General features: G+C 39.9%; 1 protein-coding gene across 3 annotated transcripts in view; it reads left to right on the forward strand.

Annotated features, from left to right (window-relative positions):
• Positions 1–22227, forward strand: part of dock11 (dedicator of cytokinesis 11) — a 79588-nt gene extending 57361 nt beyond the window's left edge. For 2 of the 3 annotated variants that reach the window (XM_085267385.1, XM_085267387.1), the window contains 10 exons: positions 1545–1602; positions 2253–2359; positions 3693–3815; positions 7009–7122; positions 8950–9096; positions 9450–9660; positions 10178–10368; positions 14021–14121; positions 14218–14356; positions 20703–22227. In XM_085267385.1, coding sequence (XP_085123511.1) covers positions 1545–1602; positions 2253–2359; positions 3693–3815; positions 7009–7122; positions 8950–9096; positions 9450–9660; positions 10178–10368; positions 14021–14121; positions 14218–14356; positions 20703–20792 — 1281 coding nt within the window. In that variant the 3' untranslated portion in view covers positions 20793–22227. Of the gene's footprint in view, positions 1–1544; positions 1603–2252; positions 2360–3692; positions 3816–7008; positions 7123–8949; positions 9097–9449; positions 9661–10177; positions 10369–14020; positions 14122–14217; positions 14357–17086; positions 17107–20702 lie in introns of all 3 variants that reach the window. The other variant, XM_085267386.1, reaches the window with a different exon arrangement.
• Positions 22228–22299: the final 72 nt, after the last annotated feature.

The following is a 22299-nucleotide window of genomic DNA, read 5'->3' on the forward strand; positions in this document are numbered from 1 at the left end:
GTCTGTAGGAGAATAACGCGGACAGGCAGGTTGTGTTGTTTGACCAGACATCTTTGATCGCACATCAATCACATTCACGCTGTCTGGTACACAGACAATGAGACCTGCAGAATTAGTCCTGCAGGCCATGTTTTCCTTTCTCAGCTGCAGTGGTGTTCAAGTTAATCCAAGATGCTGTCATTTCAAACTGGACACTGTAATATCTATAGGCCCAGCTCAACATGTATTTGAGTATTTTCAGCATTTAGTATTTTTATTGTTATTAAATGAAACTTTAAACGTACAAGTCCACTTACTTTTTGTCCCCTTTTCTTTTGTTTTTGTGTTTTTGGTGATGCTGCAGCAAAAGGTTATTCAGGGTGACTAAGACACAAAACTGAATGCTGCATCCTCTGCCAAATGAAACTCAAATGAAAATTTTCATATTAATACCGTGAATACATCCAGTCCCGATGTTGTACAAGGAAACGCTTGGTCAGGATTAGATCATGGGAAAGCGAGTTCAAAGGTGAAGACTGATATAGAACTTGACCCTGGGTCGTGCAGCTGATGCGCTGTTAAGTGCAGGTCAAGTGTATTTATTTGGTTATTTAAAAGTTGATATTTATATAAGGACTTTTCTCAAAGGATTTTTCAAACTTTTCAGTATAAAGTGAGCCAGTTAATTTAAACACTCCAGAGGGATTGTAACATTAGATCTGTTTTTATCTCTGCCAACGAGGTTTTTGGTAGCGTTGTGTGCGTGTGTTCTGGACTTTGTAGGTGTGTGGACAGCGGTCAAATTAGCGATGCAGTTTAGCAGACATCGAGGTGTTCAAGGTCAGCTCAGTGATTTATTGATTTATTATTGATGTGAGGGTCAACATGATAATAATTCTATGTAGAGCTGCTATTCTTTTTATTTGCAACATATAGGCGTAGAATTATCGTGTTAGCTTATTGTGGCCTTGTTACATACATTACAGTAACAGGTTATAACAGTTTAAATACACATTTATGTGCAGTGTTCCTGAATACGTTTTTTGTACTTGATGTTTATTACTAAATATTTAAATAATGAATTGAATGCTGCACATGTAGCCACACAAAAACTAATTACACGTCAAATCATGTCAAGTTTATCCACATGGGTTTCAACAGGATGAACATTTTTATGTACAATTAAATGAGTGAAGTGAAAAGAACTGCTGAGCTTTTCAGCTACTGTCTATTCCACATCACGTCTCTTCCTGTGGAGAAACATATTGGGTTATGCTTCAGTAAAGGATAAGAGAAAGTCAAAAATGGCTTTCATGCCTTACAGCTATTTCGCACAGTCTGAGAAGACAGTTTCGTTTCAGTGGTAGGTGTGGCTGTAGATATCTGCCTGAATGACTGAACACAAAAAAGTCATTAAATGCAGCCTCGAAAATCATGTGTAATGATGTTATGTTGCTTGAAATATTATTGAGCAATTGCCAGCTGCATTTAAACAGTGTGCCCTGGTGTTAAAAAGTTTTTTTTCAGTGTGTTCTGTTCATGATGGCCTCTTCTTGTCTCCACAGGCTGCGATGTGTTATGTTCACGTGGCTGCGCTGGTTGCGGAATACCTGAACAGAAAAAGTAAGGTCCCCCGCCCTTCTGTACACAAGAAATACTTTGATCCTTCTTGGCATTGTGTGCCTAGTGTAACTGATCTGCTAGAAACTCGTGAAGCAGCCTTTACTGTGGACCTCCTGGTGATATACTTGGCAGTTTGTTTGTGGCTCGCTGTTGTCACAATGTGCAAACACTCCACAGCACAGTGGAGTCGCAAAAGCAAATTCTCACAATGCCGTATGTTATTTTTTTAGGTTATCTTTATCTTATGCAAAACTGGCTGTAAGTCTCTGTAATCCGCCAAACAAATGTGTGGTGGATACGCTGACAACAGTTGGTAGACGACAAAGCTTATCTCTGAAAATTTGTTTAGGTTTTAGTCCAGCGGTACGTATGAACTGAAGCTACCTTCCATCAGGTAGATTAACTATCACCAGGCAGTTACAGCATGTTGGGAATCGAAGAATATCCACCTTTCATGTGTTTCATTTGGTTGTGGGTCACACCTATCTGGATTTTCGTGAGTTCTCAGTGTCACAAAAACACCTGCCACACCTGCTGGGGGAAATAAATAAATAAATAAATAGAAATGTGTTTTGTAGAAAATGTTCTAGTGGAGATTTTTGTGAAACATTTTTTGTTTTCCTCACTCATCTTTGCTGTTTGCTTACCAGAGTTGTTCCCCAGCGGCTTGGCAGCTTTCAAGAAAATCACCTTTAACATCGACGAGGAAGCTGCCATGAAGGAAGACGCCGGCATGCAGGATGTCTATTACACTGAGGTGTGGCACCTGTTCAGGAAAAATGCTTATTTAAGATTTTCTGAAGATATAGAGATCGACCCGACAACCCAGTTAAACAGTCGTTTTACCTCAAATCAAACAGAAACAAAAATAAACGGCTTATTTGTCACTGAATTTTGTACTTGGATTTATGTTTCTCAAGCAAAGCATCAAAAATCTGTTTGGCCATCTCTACTGTAGAGTGTTTGTTAAAGAGGACCCACTGTGCTCAACACAAATTTGGATTCAACCCTTTCATGCATGAATTATGACGACCTCAATCAGGATTTATTTTCTTAAGTATTTTTATTCGTCTTTAGGCATGAAAAAAATGTTTCAAAGAGTTTTTTACATGTCCACTGGCTGACCAGTGGGTTGCTGGGTATGGAGTGACAGGTTCTTATGATACACGCCGGGTTACAGGTAGAAATCCAGTAGAATGATGCTCCCGCTGATTTAAGTAAAACCAACATACATGTGTAGATTCATTCCAAATGGTTCTCATGTTTCCGATCTCGTAATATAGGGACGTATTAGGTGCCCGGAAGTGTGATATACCAACGATTTGTCACCTAGCGTAAAATGTTACGCTATGAAAGTGAGAACGTGTTAGGAGTGACACATCAGTGTCCAATGTACTGGCTTATGTGCGAGTATACCATCAACACTGACACAAATACCAGAAAACAGCCTTTGAATAGCTGTAGTGACCACTACGGGTTAAAGGGTTAAAACTGTGAATTCAGTTTATTAATCTAATAAAAAACAACATAATTTTTAGTTTTAGATTTCTAAAATATTTGGAGTTTTCTTGTTTTTATAACAAATGGGGTTTCCTAATCAGTGTGTTCAGCACCGTTACAGTGGTGGATACTTATATTAGACCTTTCAAATAATACGATGAGCAGATATAAGACATTTTTAGGATCCAAATGTTTCAGCACCGAAGATGTGAAGACGTGTCAGACTGAATAGGCTACTGTCATGGGAAGAGTCAACATTCACAAACAGGTGTTAAAAATAATAAGACTTCTAGCAGGAGCAGCTAAACTTAAATTTTAATTTAATTTTAATTTGGTCATGTTACATATGCAACACTGGCTGTGAGAGTGAACCATCTAGGAAAAACTTGGTCCAAGGGGGAGGAGCCTAATTGGCTTGTTTCAGACAGAGAATGAACTGAGGGGCTGCCCCAAGGCTCAGTACAAACTGTAAATGATGCAAAGCTACTCTACCAGAGTCCACAAATAAAAGAGGAAATGAGCATAATGGGTCCCGTTTTATGAATCAGTGTTAACATTTTAAGGACATTTCTTTTTCTGCCATTGTTTAGGAAGTGTTGGTGGAACACCTGGAGGTCTGCGTGGACGCGCTGTGGAAAGCTGAGCGCTACGAAGTCATCACACACATCGCCAAACTTGTTATCCCCATTTATGAGAAGCGCCACGAATATGAGGTAGCGTGACATCATCCTTACACGCATCCGTCGTGCATAAGGCTGTGTTCCTGTGAGTGTCAGGAAATGGCCTGCATTTACAGAAGTGTCCTCTTTCACATGAAGTTCTCAGTAACTTTACCTGCACAGCGGGACATCATTTCATCCCTTCACAGTGCATATTTTCACTTTGCGCACCTTCTCACCCTGTAAGAATTTGTGGTTGATGATTATTTCGGTTTGACAAATGCAGCTTTAGTGGATTTGGAGGGTTACTCTGGGAGTCATGAAAGTGGCTCTCTGAAGACCTGCCACGGAGAGTTTCAGTTTAAAATCAGCCAGAAATGACACCTTTTCAAAAGCGTGTTCTAAGTGTGATATCAAACTGCGCAAAACTGCAAATGACTTCAATGCAAACAAGACTTCAATGCAAACTGTGCATCGCAGGGTTACTGGAACTTGCATGTAATCATTTAATGATGCAGAAAATGCCTAAATGTTGTTATAGGTGATTCTAATCTGCTGTAAAGGAATTTCAGCTGCTAGAACCTAGAAGCAAAGTTCCCTCTAATTTTTCACGTGTCTGAGCGAACACACAAACCTCCTGAGCGATCCCTTTGACCACTGTGAGCGACGTCAGACGTGTGCACTGTGGTCACGCCGGCATCGAATCCATCCAAGTTACATGGTTTATTAAAATAATCAAATTAGAGCGTTTACATTTATGTTAGACTACTTTTAATTAACTGCTTTAGCCCACTTACCATGAAAATTTAAAAAATCTTGTTCATGACCTAGTATTCCAATATGTTAACACTATTGGAAGCAAAAATAACTTGAACTCCAATTTCGAAAACACAACTTCTTTTTTTTATATATATATATAAAGCTCTGGCTTGTATTATGAGTCTGGGAGAGAGTCCTGTAACTCTCTGTCTGCAAAATACAGTAAATAATGACCAATGTTGGGCAATTAATTATATAGTTACTTCTTCAAAAAAGTAACTCAGTTTGGCAAACAAAGTTTTTTGCAGCTATTTTTTTAAATGCAGCCAAGACGTTTTTAAATAAACATTTCAAACTATTTACAGAACAATCAGCTGTTCTGCATCAAATCTGATGCCACACAAATTATTTGTGCCACTCCAAAAAATTATTTCTGTCCACTATGAGATAAAGGAGAACAACAGCCTGATGCAGGCCTGACAACAGGAGATGTATCACTCTGGAGTTTGTTTTTGCTCACAGGTGGAGAGTGCTTTCGAGCCTTTTTTTTTTTTAACGCCGATTTAATCGTTTCTTCCCGCAGTAAATATAAACAACCAGTATTCAGGAAGAAAACCAAACATTGCATTTTTTTTATCACAACTCTGGTTTTACGTGGCCGATCAACACAATTTAAAAACTGGTATAAAGTCCACACTTTTTCCGTCAATTGTTCCGTCTGTCCTGCTCACATCTCCAATGGTTGTACACGTTGTCATTAACGTCGCTTCACTCCACATCAGCCACGCCGCTTTGCCAGCTAAAACACTGGTGTCGGCACATAAGGACGCTGTCATAGGTTGTCAACGACCTTGATTGGCTGCGTACATATGGTAGGCATTATTAGCTGGACTATGGGATAAGGTGGCATCGTTCTAATCCCATATGGGAGCAGCCAGTCACTCACTAACACTGCAATACAGCATTGTTAAAGTTTTAATTTTAATTTCAATTCAGGTTAGATTTTTTTTGTGCGCAACGCAGATTTTCTGTGCGCAGCTTAGAGGGAACATTGCTTAGAAGGCATACCAAGGATACCTGTTTTATTGGTGACCTTTAATCTCTGATCAGAAACAAATATCAGCGCTTTGATAATAAACCCAAGCTTCAGTGATTTACAAGTTTGCCACAGTTTGAGGTGACACAGATCTCTTCGGGGTCGTGGCAGGAAGGGAATCTGGCACAAAAATAAGTGGCAGCTGCCTGCTGTGATGACCCCTTGTGACTAAGAAAGCTGCCATAAATAACTATAACAAAAAGAAACTTTTTATTTATTTTAAATCTCATGTTTAACAATTTCCTGCTGCGTTAACCTCTTGTCTTGCTTGCAACAGTGTTGCATTTCACTGTTATATTTATCTTCTCTGTCGATTTTTACCACCAGTTCATCATCATCATCATCTGATAACGTCTCTGACTGGAGCAGGCGGCACTAATAGGGATCATTTTGTGCAGAAGAAGAGTCATATGATGCATGAAACATCTCCTTTTACTTCAGTGCGCACCAGTCTGAAGCATTGAATGGTAGAGGACTGTGAGCGCTCACCGAAACGTTCCTGTGTGTTTAAAAACTTCAAGAAAAACAATTAAAAAATGCAGGAAGCATCTTGAGTTTGAAATCAGAGATGTCAGCATTACAATCCCGAGGAGCCACTGGCACTGGTGTTTGTGTTAGATTATTTACTGCTTCATAACTTCATTTCAGTCTGTCAAATACCAATTTGACCTTTCAAAACGCCCAGTGTTACACTTTCTCTCACGAGTATATCGGGTTATATTTTGTGCTTTTAGCAGCTCTTTGCTCTGAATGGAGGAGGTCTTTCGCGGCATTTCACCCCACTCTTTTCCTCTTTTTTTTTAAGTACCTGCTTAACCGGTTCCGTCATATCTTTACTGTGCTCCACTGCGGCAACATGTTGTAACAGCATTGAAAAACAGCATGAACCAAATGTCAAAATGACAATGTGTGCAGTGCGTTGGCTCCTGCACTGGATGTGTGTGCGGCTCAGAAATAGCAATGCCTTCTTGGCGCCGTTAGTCTACTGGGGGCTGTGCTGGAACAAGTCTGATCCACAGACGTTCCAGTACTTAACCTACATCAGGGATGAGCGGCTAACCAAATACAACAGGACACCATGACTGGTGTCCAGAGTCCATGCCCAGGGAGGTCATGGTTGGCGTCACACGATGTAGCAGCGACATGTTTGGCAGAGCTGTCATAATATTTTGGTTTGTCTTGATATACAGAATTGCTTCTTTGAGCCGTGGGTTTGCAGTTTTTTTTTTTTTCTGTATACAAAAACAAATAGACTTTAATTCGTGTGTGTTTTGCCGAGTTGCATAACTCAAATTCCTGTGCCGGCTTTGTGTGTACGGCCCACTTGCTGCGATAAACAAACAATCGCTAACAACAGGCGAGCTCTGATGGCATCTGTTCTACTTTTTCCAGAAACTAAGCCGACTGTACGAAACTCTGCACAGAGCGTACAATAAGATCATGGAGGTGATCCAGTCGGGCCGCAGGCTGCTCGGGACCTATTTCAGAGTGGCCTTTTATGGACAGGTGAGGTCAACAAGCAGCTTCTGAAAGCACCCACACACTCACGAAGACTGTGTGAAATGTAAATGTTGAGTGTATACAGGGCCTGGTGATGATTCAAATAATATAAATAACAGTACTAATAGTCTTGTCACCTCTTTGCTCACTTACAAAGAGGTGAAGAGTCGTCTCTAGTTTCTGTGGGCGTTTACATGTTAATGGAGAGAGACCAAAATCACAGAAAAAAACACATTATCGATTTGCATGTCACTGAAGGACATAAACATTTGATCCCCTGCAACACAGAATTCTGGCTCCCACCGCAGATTGGCTGTGTGCCCGCAGGTTGCAATCAGTAGTCACTCATTCAGTCAGTCAGTCAGTCACAGATGCTCCGGATCTCACATAGTAATGCGCCTCTTCCAGTCTAACCTCTCCACGACCTTGGGCAAGACCAAAGATGTGTCAAAGGACATCAGGGACACGACTGTAGAATAAAATGCTGACATCCAAATTAATTTCTCACTTCTTTAGTTGATATTCTGTCTCTCTCCTTTAAAATGAAACTACCATAAAAATTAGCCGCTGTTCATTTCTTTGTAAATGAGCAAACTTGCAATTTAGGCAGGGATCAAATAATTATTTCCCCCACTGGGAGTCCTCAGACTTATGTGTGAAACTTTGCTATTTTTGGTCATTCTCGCCTGTTAGGTTTATTAGTGGCTACTTCTGGCTTCTTTGCATGTTTAAGCTAACAGCTATGTTATCGTTGGCTGGGAAGCCAATGATGTATCAGATATTCATTTCTTCTGTTCTGACACCATCCCAGTTGGGTTAGATAGATAGAGCTTCCTCAAAAGTGTCCATGTTATGCTTTTCTCTATTAGGCAAAAGAAGAGTTGTTTCATGTGTCAGAGGTTTCAAATATCTATTTACTCAAACTACAAAAGCAGGCAGTTAGCAGGAACAGCACGCCTGCTAATTTGTCTGTGCTCATGTGCAGGAGAGCAAACAGGAAGAAATTACAAGCTGTACAAATCTCTTTGATGGACATTTCAGCATTGCAGTTATATAAATACAAAGCAGGATGTTCCGTGTTTTTTTATTTGAATGAAGCTGTCATGTTCCAGCCAGTCCATGTAAGGAAAAAGACGTTATGCTTTTGAACGTAAAAGAAGTAAATTGTTCGATGGGAGATAATTAGGCCTTGAAATGCTTCTCCTTATTTCTAGGGTAGTCAGACATTATTGTGTGTTCACTTTTCTGGGAAAATGTCTCAAATTCAGACTTTAACCCTGGTCTGCGAACTACTAAGCTAAATGTTCTGCTTCTTGTTCCCTCTTGGCTTTATATGATGTCTTTAATATGGCAATCTGTGAGCACAGAAGCCCCACCCTCCTGCTGCCTAGTCTTTCTATTTATGTGAGGACAGCCAATCAGCCAATCAGACATTTGGCTTGAAGGAAGAGGAACCAAAAAGTACTTTTTCAGAAGAATAAATGAGGCAAAGTTGAAGGTAAATGAGGATTATTTAGAACTGTGAATCAGTTTCTCAACTTTGCTTTGTGTGATTCAAAGCTGTGAGTAAAAACAGTCACCTACACAATCTTAAATTATAACGGTTAGAAAGTGACTATAGGCAAGATTTGAGGAAGTTTGAGGAAAATAAAGCAAACATGTACAATGTGACATCCTTCAGCATGCGCCATGTGGTCTGTGACTGCATCTTTTATGATCATTTACTAATCAGTAAGGACATTTGTATTGAAGAAAAAGTTGAAAATTTAGTCCTAAGCAGTTTTGCCAAGTTTTTTTAAGATGTTTTCCAATATAAATGTGTATTTTGAACAGGGCTTCTTTGAGGAGGAGGACGGGAAGGAGTACATTTACAAAGAACCCAAACTGACCGGCCTGTCCGAAATCTCCCAGCGGCTGCTGACGCTCTACGGGGAAAAGTTTGGGCCAGAAAATGTCAAGATAATTCAAGACTCAAATAAGGTACAGTAGATAAATGGAGGAAGGAAAGGGTGGGAGACGGTTGGAATACTTTAATTGGCAGGCTCCTGTTTTTGTGGAAAGCAGAAAGTAGCAGAAATAGAAATAATTAATTTGGCAGTGAAGCCACACTCGGGTGTTTACTCAGAAAATTTGTCCAACATAAAGTGATCAGTTTCCACCCCGTGGATTTTCAATGAAGTCCCAGTTGGTGGTTTTAAAGACTGTTTCTTTGTCTGCTTTTGATTTCAGAAGAATTCAGTGGGTTATCTAGTGATCTTTCTTTCTTTAATAACAAGACTTCATGTTGCTTCTGGATGACGTTCTCATTTAGCTTGCTGACTGCTTGCCTGCAGGTCAACCCCAAAGACCTTGACCCCAAGTTTGCCTACATCCAAGTGACCTTTGTCAAGCCCCACTTCGAGGAGAAGGAAGCGCCAGAGAAGAAGACGGACTTTGAGAAGTGCCACAACATCAGCCGCTTCGTGTTCGAGACGCCGTACACGCTGTCGGGGAAGAAGCACGGCGGGGTGGAGGAGCAGTGCAAGAGGAGGACCATCCTCATAAGTACATAGAACACGTTTAGAAAGCAAACACGAGAAGAACGTCTCATAGAGTTTTGCATGTGGATACGCCACATTAGTAACACATTCTTCCTCCGCCGTTGCACATTTCAAAGGCAAAAAAAAACACCTAGTAGCAGTGTGCAGAAACATGGGTCTTTTTTTTTGTAGTTGCACGTCTGCCTACTGAATTATCAATAAATACTGAACTGTATTAACAGCTGGTTACTGTAGCAAGTGACAGCTGGACATTAGTCTCCTCTGAGCAATGAAGAGCACCTTTTATTTTATCTATTTATCTATTTCTGTTTATGTATGCTGAATGCTTGTATCTCTCATTGTTTGCGCACACAAAAGTTCATATGTCCACTTCTGCTCGGGCATGTCAGACAACAAGAATTCACCTGAATTCACCCCTACAACATGTCACTGTCTCTTTTTTTGTTGATTTTTCTTTCATTGTTTGTTGTATCTGCAGCGTAACATGACCTAACAGGTTCTGCCTGCGCTCTTGTCTTTAGCTGCCAACACTTTCCCATATGTTAAGAAGCGGGTGGAGGTGGTGGCTGAGAAGCAGGTGGAGCTTAAGCCGGTAGATGTGGCCATAGATGAGATGAAGGCACGGACGGCGGAGCTGATCAAGCTCTGCTCCAGCCAGGAAGTGGACATGATCCAGCTGCAGCTCAAACTGCAGGGCTGCGTCTCTGTGCAGGTAAAGGCGAAAAAAAAAACAAAATGTAAACTTTCTCAGATGTGCTGCACAGCTGATCACTCACTTTTATTATTATTTTTACATTGGTTTTTCTGTGAAGAGTGAAACGATAAGCGCTAGCCCATCTTAACTAATAAAAAGGTCCAGTACAAGACGGCGCTGCTCATCACTTTGTATCTCTAGCTATCAGAAGCACACACCACATAAGGCAGGGAGATGAATTGTTTTGAATTTCACAGATTTTCTTTAATCTTAGAGAAAGGTCATTCTAAAATCTGTGTTGTTTTAGTTTACAGATTACCAGTGTTGGTCAAGTTACTTGAAAATGGTAATTAGCTACCAATTGCTGATTACTTCTCCAAGAAAGGAATCCTGTTACTTTACTGATGACTTATTTTCAAAAGTATTGCTGAGTTACTTTTTAAAAACATGATACATAATACATAAAAAAGCAATAGACCTTTCAACCCAGCTCTATTTTTCTGCATAATTCATCATATAAAATTGAATCAAATGAAAAAGCCTCTTTTTAAAACTTGTTTTATTAGTTTTAATCTTTTAACTTTATGCACATTGCATCAAGCAAAAATTAAATTATATGCAACAGCCTCTGACTGGAAGAAATGTCTTTAACATTTAAACCTATTTTCTGCATATTCCAGCATAGAAAATAAAATAATGTTTTGTGTTTATACTCACTCTTTCAAATAGATGCGAGTAAAACACAGCAGAGAAAAAATAAAATCAAAGATTCAACGGCTCTTAAATCTATTTTCACCTGTATAGCAGGAGTGCGGCAGGCGGAGGTTTGCCCAGTGACCCAGCGGTCATGTCAGTGGGAGGATCCAGGGGTTTCACATTCAGCGTGCTAGCTGTTTGCTCAGATTTGAAGTTAAATTTTTTGCTGTAGAAAGAAGTTTTCCTCTCACGCAGAGTGAACAGCAGATGCTAATGTTTTTGTGACTTTTTACAGAATCAAACTCAAAGTAATGTCAGCACTTCCACGCTTTAGACGCTGCACTGTTATACTCTCTCCCGCACTTGCTATACTGTCCATTGTTGTTGTTCTATGGCATTTCTTGCACACTCCCACTAAAATAGTATTTATAACTTATTAAGCATATATTCTTTAGGGGGTGAAACCTCAGTTGACTGGCCATAGGTACCTCCAGATTAGTTGAGATAACAAGATTTACGCATAAATAGATATTTCAGTTTTCTGTCTGTAGTTGACTTGTATCTGTAGTTGACTTGTATTATTTCTTTCTTTTACATGTTGATGAGTTATAAGTGTCATTCTTGAGTGAAAATGCTGATGGGGGGTGATTGACCCTCCTCCTCAGTCATACAGAGCACAGGATGAAAACGTGCAGTTACCTGGGAAATCCTCACTGACTCAGTAGTTACAAAGTAACAGCTCCATGGCTGAACTTCTGTCCGTAATAGGGCTGTAAATCTAAGGATGACTCAGAGCTCTTTCTTGGAATAGATTAACTGATAACCAGGCAGAAGATGTGCTAAACTGAAAATCTGATAATTTTGCTGGCTTTGTGTTTTTTTCCTCATTTTTTACAATCACCCAGTGGACATTACCCTTGAACAAGGCTGTGCTGGCAATGTGTCTGAAACCCCTGTTTTACTGTCTTTAGGTATTTCTCTCAGTGCCGCAGTCTTTCACGTTTTCACTCTTGTAGATCACCGAAGGAAATTCAAAGGGTTGATTCCAGAAACTCCCTCCAACAGTCTCCTTTTAGCGTTTGCAGTTTAACTATTAGTTATTAAATTAAATATTGCAGTTTTTACCAGAGGCTAACACACTTTTCCTGAAACCATTCACACTAAACAAACATTTCCCGAAGCTTATTGTCTGTACAGTCAGCTAGCATTTTTAAAGAAGTCAGACTTTGCCATCAGAGAAGACACGCAGGACTTTTGAAAGCTTCTTAGAAATCACGTTTACATTGCAAATGTAATTACTGAGCAACTACAGTGTGTCATCGTTTCTTGTGCGGTCTGGACCCGGCCACACTTTTTATTAACACCACATAGGATGTGTGGCCTGGTCAGGCAGTCTGCCAGCTTTAACCTTGGATGTCCCGTCAAGCCTTGCTTTGCATCTATGGATACTTCCCACAACCTCCCTAATGGAATTAAAGCGGTTTCCTTTCGTGTAGGAGTTTCTGTCAAAACACTCCCACTACTATGCTGAGAATAGATCCCCTGTTTACAAATGTGCAGTTTTTGATGACGAGAACAGGCTGGCGCTGCTCCAGTTCCCCTTCCTGTTAAAGTCACCTGAAGTAAGACTTCAAACAGATGTGCTCGTGAAGCGGCTGCTGTTTTGATGTACCATTTGTCCAGCTCGAATGTTTACAACAGGTTTTGTTGTTGTGGTCTTCTTTAAAGCTCTTATGCGGGGCAAATAAGGTGTTCACCTCCTAAAAACAAGTACATCATTCACTGTACCTGCGTGATGGATGGGACTGAAATTCATAGCTCTCTATTTGCCCTGTAACATGTGGCATTTCAGTTGTTTCTGCCCGTGAGGGTAACGTCTCTTTTTTCCAGTAAGCTGACAATTCCTGAAACTTCTGTTCCTCGCTGTGATTGGTGGACAGTTATCTTTGGCCACATGGCCACAGGCTCGATGTCGGACAGTTCACGTTAGCGACCTCCACGCTGCTTCTCTTTTCTTCGTGCATCCTTAGTCTGCCATATACTTCCAGGCGGTTGAATGAGCTGAGGTGCTTTGTAGTGCAGACACAGTCCTGTAGCACTCTTTGCTTATGATTTGTTCTTGTGGAACATCAAAGAACTTCTAAGCATTTGAAGTTTGTTGCATTCCTCCTCCAGATGGTTCAGGATAACGTTAACGCTACACAGTGGAAGGAACACAGTGTTCATGCGAGTATGTTTCAGGTGGCGATTGAGGGAGCGCTCGATTTGCTTTCGCTTCGCCTTCTGTCGGTGGTGCACACATTATCAATATCGCTCGATCGTGTTCGTTTAATTCCGGGAAGCCAAAATCACGATTGAGATTAAAATTCGATTAATTGCGCAGCCCTGCTGCTTTTCTTAATGATTTTTCTTAATGATACTTTTCCTTAATGTATGCTTGACATAAACTGGAGATATACTGATGAAGTAAATTTCATTTACCTGATTCCATTGCTAATGTTACATGTAATCAGATTAAGTCAACATTTTCGGTGTAAATAGTTTTTTTTTGAGTGCAACCTTCCTGGTATCTTGTAAGAATCTGCTTCACCAAATTTGACGAGTAACTTTGCGTTAGCACTTTACGAGAAAGTGCGTTCAGATGATAATCAGTGAAATGTGTTTGTTGTTGTGTGTTTATTTTATGACTCACTTGGGCAGAGTGCCAAGTGTTAACTGTGTGTATTTTTTATTATTAAATAAGTCCCCGTAAAAAACGAGTACAGAGCTGTTTTATTGCTGTTTGTAGTTAGAAAATACAGACGTTCCTTACACATCACTTGCAGACAGTCATAAAATCACTTGTATTCCCTGCAATCCACCCACCACGTTTGACGCTTGGATGAAAGTGAGTGGCATGTACCAGTTGTTATCTGCGTGCACTGATCAGTGAAGAAGAAGAATGCGTTACATTTTGAGGCATGTTTTTCTGCAGGTGAACGCAGGCCCCATGGCGTATGCCAGAGCATTCCTGGATGACAGTAAATCCAACCAGTCCGGCAACAAGAAAGTAAAAGAGCTCAAGGATGTTTTCAGGTATATGTCTGCTTTATGAGTAGAAAAAATCGCAAGGGGCTTATTGGCTTACCCTCACTTTAACTTGTTGACATAATGTCTTTCTTCTGATTCCAGACGTTTTGTCGAGGCTTGCAGCATGGCGCTGGACATAAACGAGCGTCTGATCAAAGAGGACCAGTTTGAGTATCACGAGGGCCTGAAAACCAATTTCAAAGAAATGGTAAAAGAGCTGTCGGACATCATCCACGAGCAGGTAATTTTATTTCCCCGAGCGCAACTCATACGTCATTTGTCTGTGTTAGGAGTGGGAAAATCCCACAGTGCATTAATTTAACCTTTATATTTTGTTCCGCTTTGCAGAGGTGTGTGGCAGAGAGGTTCCTGCAAGGCAAATCAAAATGTAGTTCACTAAAAATTTATTTTTCCGCTTGCGGTGCACACAGGTGCAATCAAAATGACCACACTCATAATAAGGTTTGAAGACAAAAGTACCAAATTTAAATTTGGCTGCAACCTTTTAAGGTCATTAAATGGTTCAGAAATGCACCGCTTCCAGCTCTATTGCCACATTTGGATCCTGCCCTGATAGTCCTGTTCTGACTGCCTACAGAAGCACTTTGTTGACACGCTCTGGTCTACCGTTTTTAAACCGACTTAAAACCACTATCTTGAAACTTGAATATCACTTTTGGGAAGCAGAACAAATTCCCATTTGGTAAGTGAGATCTGGTGGTGAGCCACAACTCACTATCATATCCAGATACAACAATGTGTGCACAATGGCATTTATGAAAATGTCAGGCCTTTGTACTAAATGTTTTCCCTGCGATGCATCAGGGCGCCGCACCACCATTTGATGTTCATTTTCAAAATCATGGTAAACAGTCCCATGATGACATAGGCAGCAAAGGCACTCATGAGCCTTTTGAACCTTCCCATTAAATAATGGAGGTCGGAAAGACGTACAGATCATGTCTGTATCAGGTCAGTCGGTCCATGACCAATTCTGGACATCTACACGACGTCCAAGGTCAGAAAATTGGACATCCTGCCGTGACCCAACTTGGACGTCAATATGACGTTCAACATTTGAACGTTGGACTCGGAAATTTTTTGGGACATCATGTGGACGTCTATGACAGGGTTAGGGAATTTACATGATTGTTAAATGTAAAATCTTTTTATTTACATTTACAACATGGATTATTTATAAACAAACACAATTTATTATGCGTTAGCCTACTGATTTATTCAGTACATGTGGGTTGGTTTTTTTGTTATTGTGGTTTTTAATTTTCCTGCTTTAACTGGTTTATTTATTTTAATTCATCAACTTACTTGTTTGTAACCAGTTTAAAACTGGGATTCATTATTTTTTTTAATATTAAAAACTTTGAAATATATGTTAAAATATAAAATAATAATGGTTAAAGTATTTAGAACAATGTTGGAATTCATTTCAATAGGAGTACAATGTGTTTAACAAGTTCAAAAGTGCATTTGCATTATATATAGTTTGTTTTTATTTTAGTGAGGTTGGTATCCTGTCTTATTGTAAAGAGTCTTGTCAGAGGAAGTGAGTGTGTGATCAGAAGTAGCACTGGGAGGAGTTGTGATGGAAAGTCCGAGAAGTTCGTGCGAGTGTGTTTGTATGAACTGGACTATCTGCTCCACAGTCTTTGTCGATGTGCACGTTTTGCAAACTGTCTGTGAGAAGCTCAGGACATTTCTGCTCCCCGGAGCAGCTGCTCACTGTTGTTTAGTTTAACAGCCCATCTGGAAACATGGGAATACAGAGTCTATACATGTGGAAGCATTACGAAAACGATATCGAAAATGAGTCTAAGTTTGACATTTAAAAGGCGTCCACAACGACCATGTTTGGACTATAAATACCCCGAACACGGAGGTTGTATGGACATCAACACTAGAAGTATAATAGACGCCTGCCGTTATAAAACAACCCCTTCAGTAGAGCAAAATTGTATGTCCAAAAGTGACTTTGTGCAGTGGGTTGTTTCTGGGTCGTTGCTGGACAGCTGTCAGGTGCAGGATGAAACCACGCAGCTGTAAAAGGTCAGAACAGGACTTCCAGGGACCGATCCCAATTCACTTCAGAAAGAGTCTGTCTTAGAGTCTAAACCTTTATATGCTGGACACACACTGAAAGATTCATGTGTAAAAGTCACTTCCTGTTGCAATGCCTGTGTGCTGGATTTTGCACCGGTGTGGAGAGTGGATATCTGAAAAGCTGGGCAAATGTCCACATCGGCAAACGAGCTGCCTGTTTTTAGGCTGATATTCAGAGTTACCCTAGTCAGGGTCAACAATGAAAAACTGTGCTTCATGCTCGATATAAACGGGAATGCTGGTGCGCTTATCATTCAACGTGAGCCAAGTTAAGTTTCATGAACACAGGCCTGATTTTGTGAAAGCGTATGTTGAGATTATTTGACCCTTTCGGTTACATAACTCACAGAGCGGTTTTCAGAAGCAGACTTTTGATTCCTCATTTTCACCACTGGGCACAACCAAACTGGAAGTGAGATGTGATGAGTGACAGTGGGAAGAAACAGTTCCTAGAAAAAATTATTCCCAGCGTTACAGAACACTGCTTGTGTCCTTTGCCTTCTAGTTGCACGGTCTTCAAAATCCTTGACAGTAGAATTTAGGCTAAACCAAAAAATGTTCGGCTTAAAAAAACCAAATGAGTCGGCTCTTGTGAAACACGTCTGTGTTGCAACTGTAACAGCGATAAATGAGTTTTTATGCATGAAAAAACTGGTGGGTGTTGCTCATCGCATTTGTGCATTAGTTTGACGTCTCTTCCCGTAAATGATAAGTCATGATGTATTGCTGCACAGCTGCCACACATCCCGTTGGTATTGTTAGGCCACATTTTCATTTGTTTTTGTGCCTGCCGATTTTTGATGCAACCAAACTAACTGGTCTGACTTTTTCTCTCCATTATGCTGGCCTTAAGCTTTAAGGAAAAAACCCAAGGTAATGTGCGACTGTGTGTGATTTTGTTTTTTTTTTAAGTATGTGTTTGATTAACATTAATGATGACTGTGCACTTTTGCGGTTAATTTCTTCCAGACACCTTATGGTTAAATCTAAAAGTAATCTAAATACATTTATCTGGATCCCCAAAAACATTCCAGCAGCAATCGATACCTGGGTGGTTAATAGTCAGGTCCTAATTAGAAATAAAACGGGATTAAAAGGAATGGATCCGACAAATGCTTGTTTAATGTCAAATAAAATGCATTCAGCTGGAAAGATCTTTATAATGCATTCAGAGGTTAAAAGTGGTTTGGCAGACGAGACACATTTTGCACACAGTTACTTCCTCCTTTGACAAACTTGTCAGATCACACTGGGACACACTGTCATCAATAGCACTACTGATGGCGCTGAAAACCATGCAAATGAGAGACATCTTTAATCAAATCCTGTTTACAGTCACACTGGTGTCCTGGTTAAGGTTTGACTATTTGCGTGTCCGCATATGTAAAAACAGAATCCCAATTTAAAAAAAGGGATCTTCTGCCATCTGAATTATTCCCAAGCAAACTAGACTACAGGCAAACATACCATCCACTTGGCTGCCATCTGTCACCTTGTGTCTTATGTCACATGGGTGTGTTTTTAGTAGGAAGGCTTCTCTCCTTGTTAGAATAAAACAAATATAGTTTTGCACTGAATGGTCAAAGTTTTGATCCTGTTGATTTGAGGCGAGGTGCTGTTGTTGCGGGGTCATCGACAGCTGGGGAACACCCGGAGGATGCTGTGCAGCCTCACTGACTGCTGAATCATCTGTGGAATAAAGAAATATTTGCTTTTGTTTGCTTTACTGTTGCACCTTTTTTGTAAATATTCCTCGACATAGCTTGTTGACCCATATGGAAAAGATAGATAGATATATCTTATAAAGTTTGTATCTGTCTTGTGCGAAACTTGTATGAAAAGCATACAAGAGTGAAAACAGATGTAAGATCCCTTGAAAAATTATATAAATGAAACTTGTATGTTTTGGATACTTACTAAAACAATATATGAAAGTGGCCACTTTCATGAGTAAATCATATAAGCCTTATATGATTCACTATATGAAGTAGGCCACATCTTATGCAAGTATTTCATAAGTTTTTTCTATTTCTTTTCCATATGGGGAGGCTCAAATAGATCATAGTAATGCCAAGCTGTCGACGACCTTCCTCTGATTTATGAAAGCTCTGACACTGCCTGGATGAATATCTGCTAGCTAAAGTAATTTTTATGTTGTTGCATTTTATCTTTAATAAAATAAATAAAGTGACATGCATTTTAAGTCGATAAGACATTATTCTTCATAACCTTTTTCACTAAGAGTGCAGATTTTAGTGACATCACCCTTTCCAGTGTTTAGTTTTCATTGGAATGACTGATGATGTTTTTGACTTATTACAGGGCCTCTTAGTTAATATTATTCTATTATTTTTATATGAATATTTTTTAGATTATAAATATATATGTCACCGTATGTCAAATTTTTCAAAGGGAACCTATTGTGCTCATTTACATTCTTGGATTCTATTAAAGCAGCTTTACCTGAAATCACAATTCAAGTTTGGGCAAGCACTTGGCGACAGTGGGAAGGAAAAACCTCCTTTTAACAGGAACAAACCTCCAGCAGAACCAGGCTCAGGGAGGGGCAGCCATCTGCTGTTTTTGGACAGGATTAAGACACAAGACAAAAGAACCCTTAAGCCATAATGATCCACTTGAGGAAAACACCATTGGGCATCTTTCTTGGCCTTCACATAATAATTCTGATTGTAAAAGTAGCAAACGGGACAGGCCAAAAAAAATCCTTATTTTTCTCATGCGCCTTGGTGAAGCACTCTCACTTTAAACCTACTTTCTTCTTATTGCAAGACTCTCAAACATAAAGTTTTAACAGCAGGTGGGTGGGGCTGGTACTGTTAGAGCTTAGTGCAGCATTTGACACTGTGCATCATAACATACTATTAGATTATAACATTCAGTTGGTCCCACAGGAACAATCCTTAAATGATTTAGTTCATACCTTGAAGGTATAATTATTATTTATTTATATAGATTATTTTGTCTTTATTAATACTTCTCAGTTGCATAAAATACTGCGTGGAGTCCCACAAGGGTCCGTTCTTGAGCCACTTTTGTTTAATCTGTATATGCTTCCTTTGTGTGACATCATTCAGGAATACAAGTCAGCCTATCATTGCTATGCAGATGATACTCAGATTTATTTGGCTATCTATGTTTGTGCCTTGAAAAAGTGAAAACAAAACAGAGATTATCCTATTTGGACACAAGGATACACGATTGCAACGTGTGGGAAAAAATCATGGAAGAGAACCTTAGATTCACTGAGCGTATTGGGGCTGTAACTAAATCAGCTTTTTGGCATCTCACAAAAGTAGCTAAACTGAGAGATTATGTCCTCAGCAAGATCTACAGAAGCTCATTCATGCCTTTATTTCTTATAGAGTTGACTTTATTGGCCTGGCTAAAAAGACTACAAGACATTTACAGTTAGCCTAGAATTGTGCTGCTAGAATTTTAACAAAATCCAGGAAGAGAGTGGATATCACTCCAATTCTCAGCTCCCTGCATTGCTTCCATTAAAATACAAAATTCAATTTAAAGTTTTTTATTTTAAATAAAAAATAAAAATAATTTTTTACTGGTTGTTAAATGTATGCCTAAGATGTCTAAGATACAGATGTGGTAGGCTTCTCCAAGATCTGGTCACCTAGTGGTCACAGAGCTTAAACTAAATGGGGTGATTTAGCCAGTGTGATGCCCAAAGCTGGAACCAGCTGCCCACTGAGGTCAGGACTTCTCCAACTGTATCCATTGAAATTAAAAGAAGCTAAACCAGCTTTATTCACTATTGCTTTCAACTAACCGAGTAGCTGTTCCATCATTGTTACCATTGTCGTTTTTATTTATATTATTTCTGTCTTCTTTTTTTAAAAATCCTGTTATTTTTGTTTTTCATTTTTCTTGTAAAGCACCTTGAATGACTGTAGTGTTTGGTTCCATATAAATGAAATGCCTTGCCTTGCCTTGCATGACCTTCTCAGAAAACTATCTGCACTTTGTGGCAACACAGTACACAAAAACTGTGTTTTTGCTGCTTGGAATTAATATGCTTCATAAACACAGTTTATTGATCAACCATAGAATAATGCATCCGTTAAACACAATGTTTTATCCTGTAAATGTATCTAGCTTGCTCACAGTGCCATTAAGCCATTATTCTGCCAGTGCAGACTTATGCCATTTTCACATCTCCCACAGTCTGCGCTTTGACTCAGTACATTCTGAAATATTCTGCATTTGACAAAAAGTACCCCACTGTTGAAGATTATGGCCAAAATTCTGATCTTAGTCTCTGGTGAGGGCAGGGCGATGCAGGTGCACCATCACCCACTGTGGTGTAGGCCACTGTGCAGTACTATAAAGTCCAGCTTTAGTGTGCACTCAGCTTGCATGTGAAGAACATCAACTCACAGTACTCAAAGTGTGTGTCTGACACTGATTGTGCTTTTGTTTTGCTTTGACCCCAGATATACCCGGAGGATATGATGCGATCGCTACTACAGAACTCCCTCCATGTGTTCCGTGCCATCAGCGGGACGTCCACTGACCTCGGTTGACCTCCTGCACACCACCCTCCGTCTCTTGCGGCCACCCACACTTCTGTATATCCTTGCACTTCTCCCTTGAGGACCTGGATTGGTTTATAACAGGGAATTTGTCAGTGCAAATCTGCCCAGCTATGCATGCCAAAACATTCCCCCTGGTGAAGATGCCATTTGGCTATCAACGGCATCTTTGCTGAATGTGCAGTGGACGGTGGGGGTAACAGCTTGCGGCACAGCACTCAGATTTAGTCCTCAAACCACAGCAGCAGTAATTCTGAGAATGTATTACAGCAACACCATTTACGTGTCTGCATGTCAGGTTTAGGTGTTACGCTCAGCTGCATTGCACTTTTTCCCCCCCCCACCTTTACAGCAAACTGCCAGACTGACTGCTGGTTAAACAGTTTTTCTATTTTCTATTTGCAATGCCGCCCTTTAGATCTATGCAGGACACTGCGCTCCGTCCCAACTTTTACAACTTGAGTCACCTTTTTAAAGACAGTAGCACCTTTAGATTGCGTCTCAGTGTTTGTGGCGAGAGGTTTCGTGCTACCATACCGGCTCAACTAGTTCAACTCTTTTATAAAAGGCACTAACCGAAAGCATTTCGAGACTCTGTCTGGCAAAGGGTCGATGTTTATGTGCTAGCAGCGCATTCCTGACGACTGAGGAGAAGGTGATAAACAGATAAGTCACAACTAAAGAGCAACAGCTTATAGAGCATCAGGGCAAAGTTACTACCTTGTTTATTCAATGGCAGGCCTCTTGTGACTGCTCCAAAGTCACAGTGAAGACAAGACAGAGCTCAGGGTTGGAATAAATCTGACAGGAGTGGCTTGTGTAGTTTAAAAGTTGTCAAGTGCATTGTTAAGACAAAACAAAATCCCTTTGGAGTAACAGTGTTCTGGACTGTGCGCGCGTGAATGCATAATATAGATTGCTAATTCTATTACAGCTTGAAAACAATCATTGAAATATTATTATTTTTGGACATTTGAAATGAGAAATTGACAAAGCGATGACAGCGTTGTGATGAGATTTACTTCAGTGCATTGAGTTATTAAAGACCTGATTTTGGATCCAGTGCCTTTGTGCTCTGTCTTCTGAAAAGACTCCTTTATCTTGAGTAATAAGAAGCCTCACATGCTGGTTATTCACAGTATTTCACAAGTGCTACACTGAAATTAGCAGACAGATAAATAATATTTAAGCAGATGTACATAATTTGTCAACATGCTGTAAAATAAACTCTGTATCCATGTATGTTTATATGTATTGTATGTATGGTGTATTATTTAGCCACTTTTTTGGACTCTTGTTGGTCCAGAATCCGTCCTAGCAGAGATTTCTGTTTGTCATTTTTATTGCATTGTTTACTGAGGTGAAGCTGCTTGTCAAACTTCCTTTGTAAAATCCCTTTTTCAATAAAACCTGTGGGGGGGAAATACTCATTGCGTTTGCCTAAAATGATGTTTGAACTTAAAGACAGTAGTTGAAAAGATCTCTGTAGGGCTTTTTT

This window comes from Mchenga conophoros, linkage group LG3 (genome assembly GCF_057382185.1).
Source record: "Mchenga conophoros isolate Kocher_MC1m ecotype Shallow Benthic linkage group LG3, M_conophoros_male_GT1.1, whole genome shotgun sequence".
Taxonomy (NCBI): domain Eukaryota; kingdom Metazoa; phylum Chordata; class Actinopteri; order Cichliformes; family Cichlidae; genus Mchenga; species Mchenga conophoros.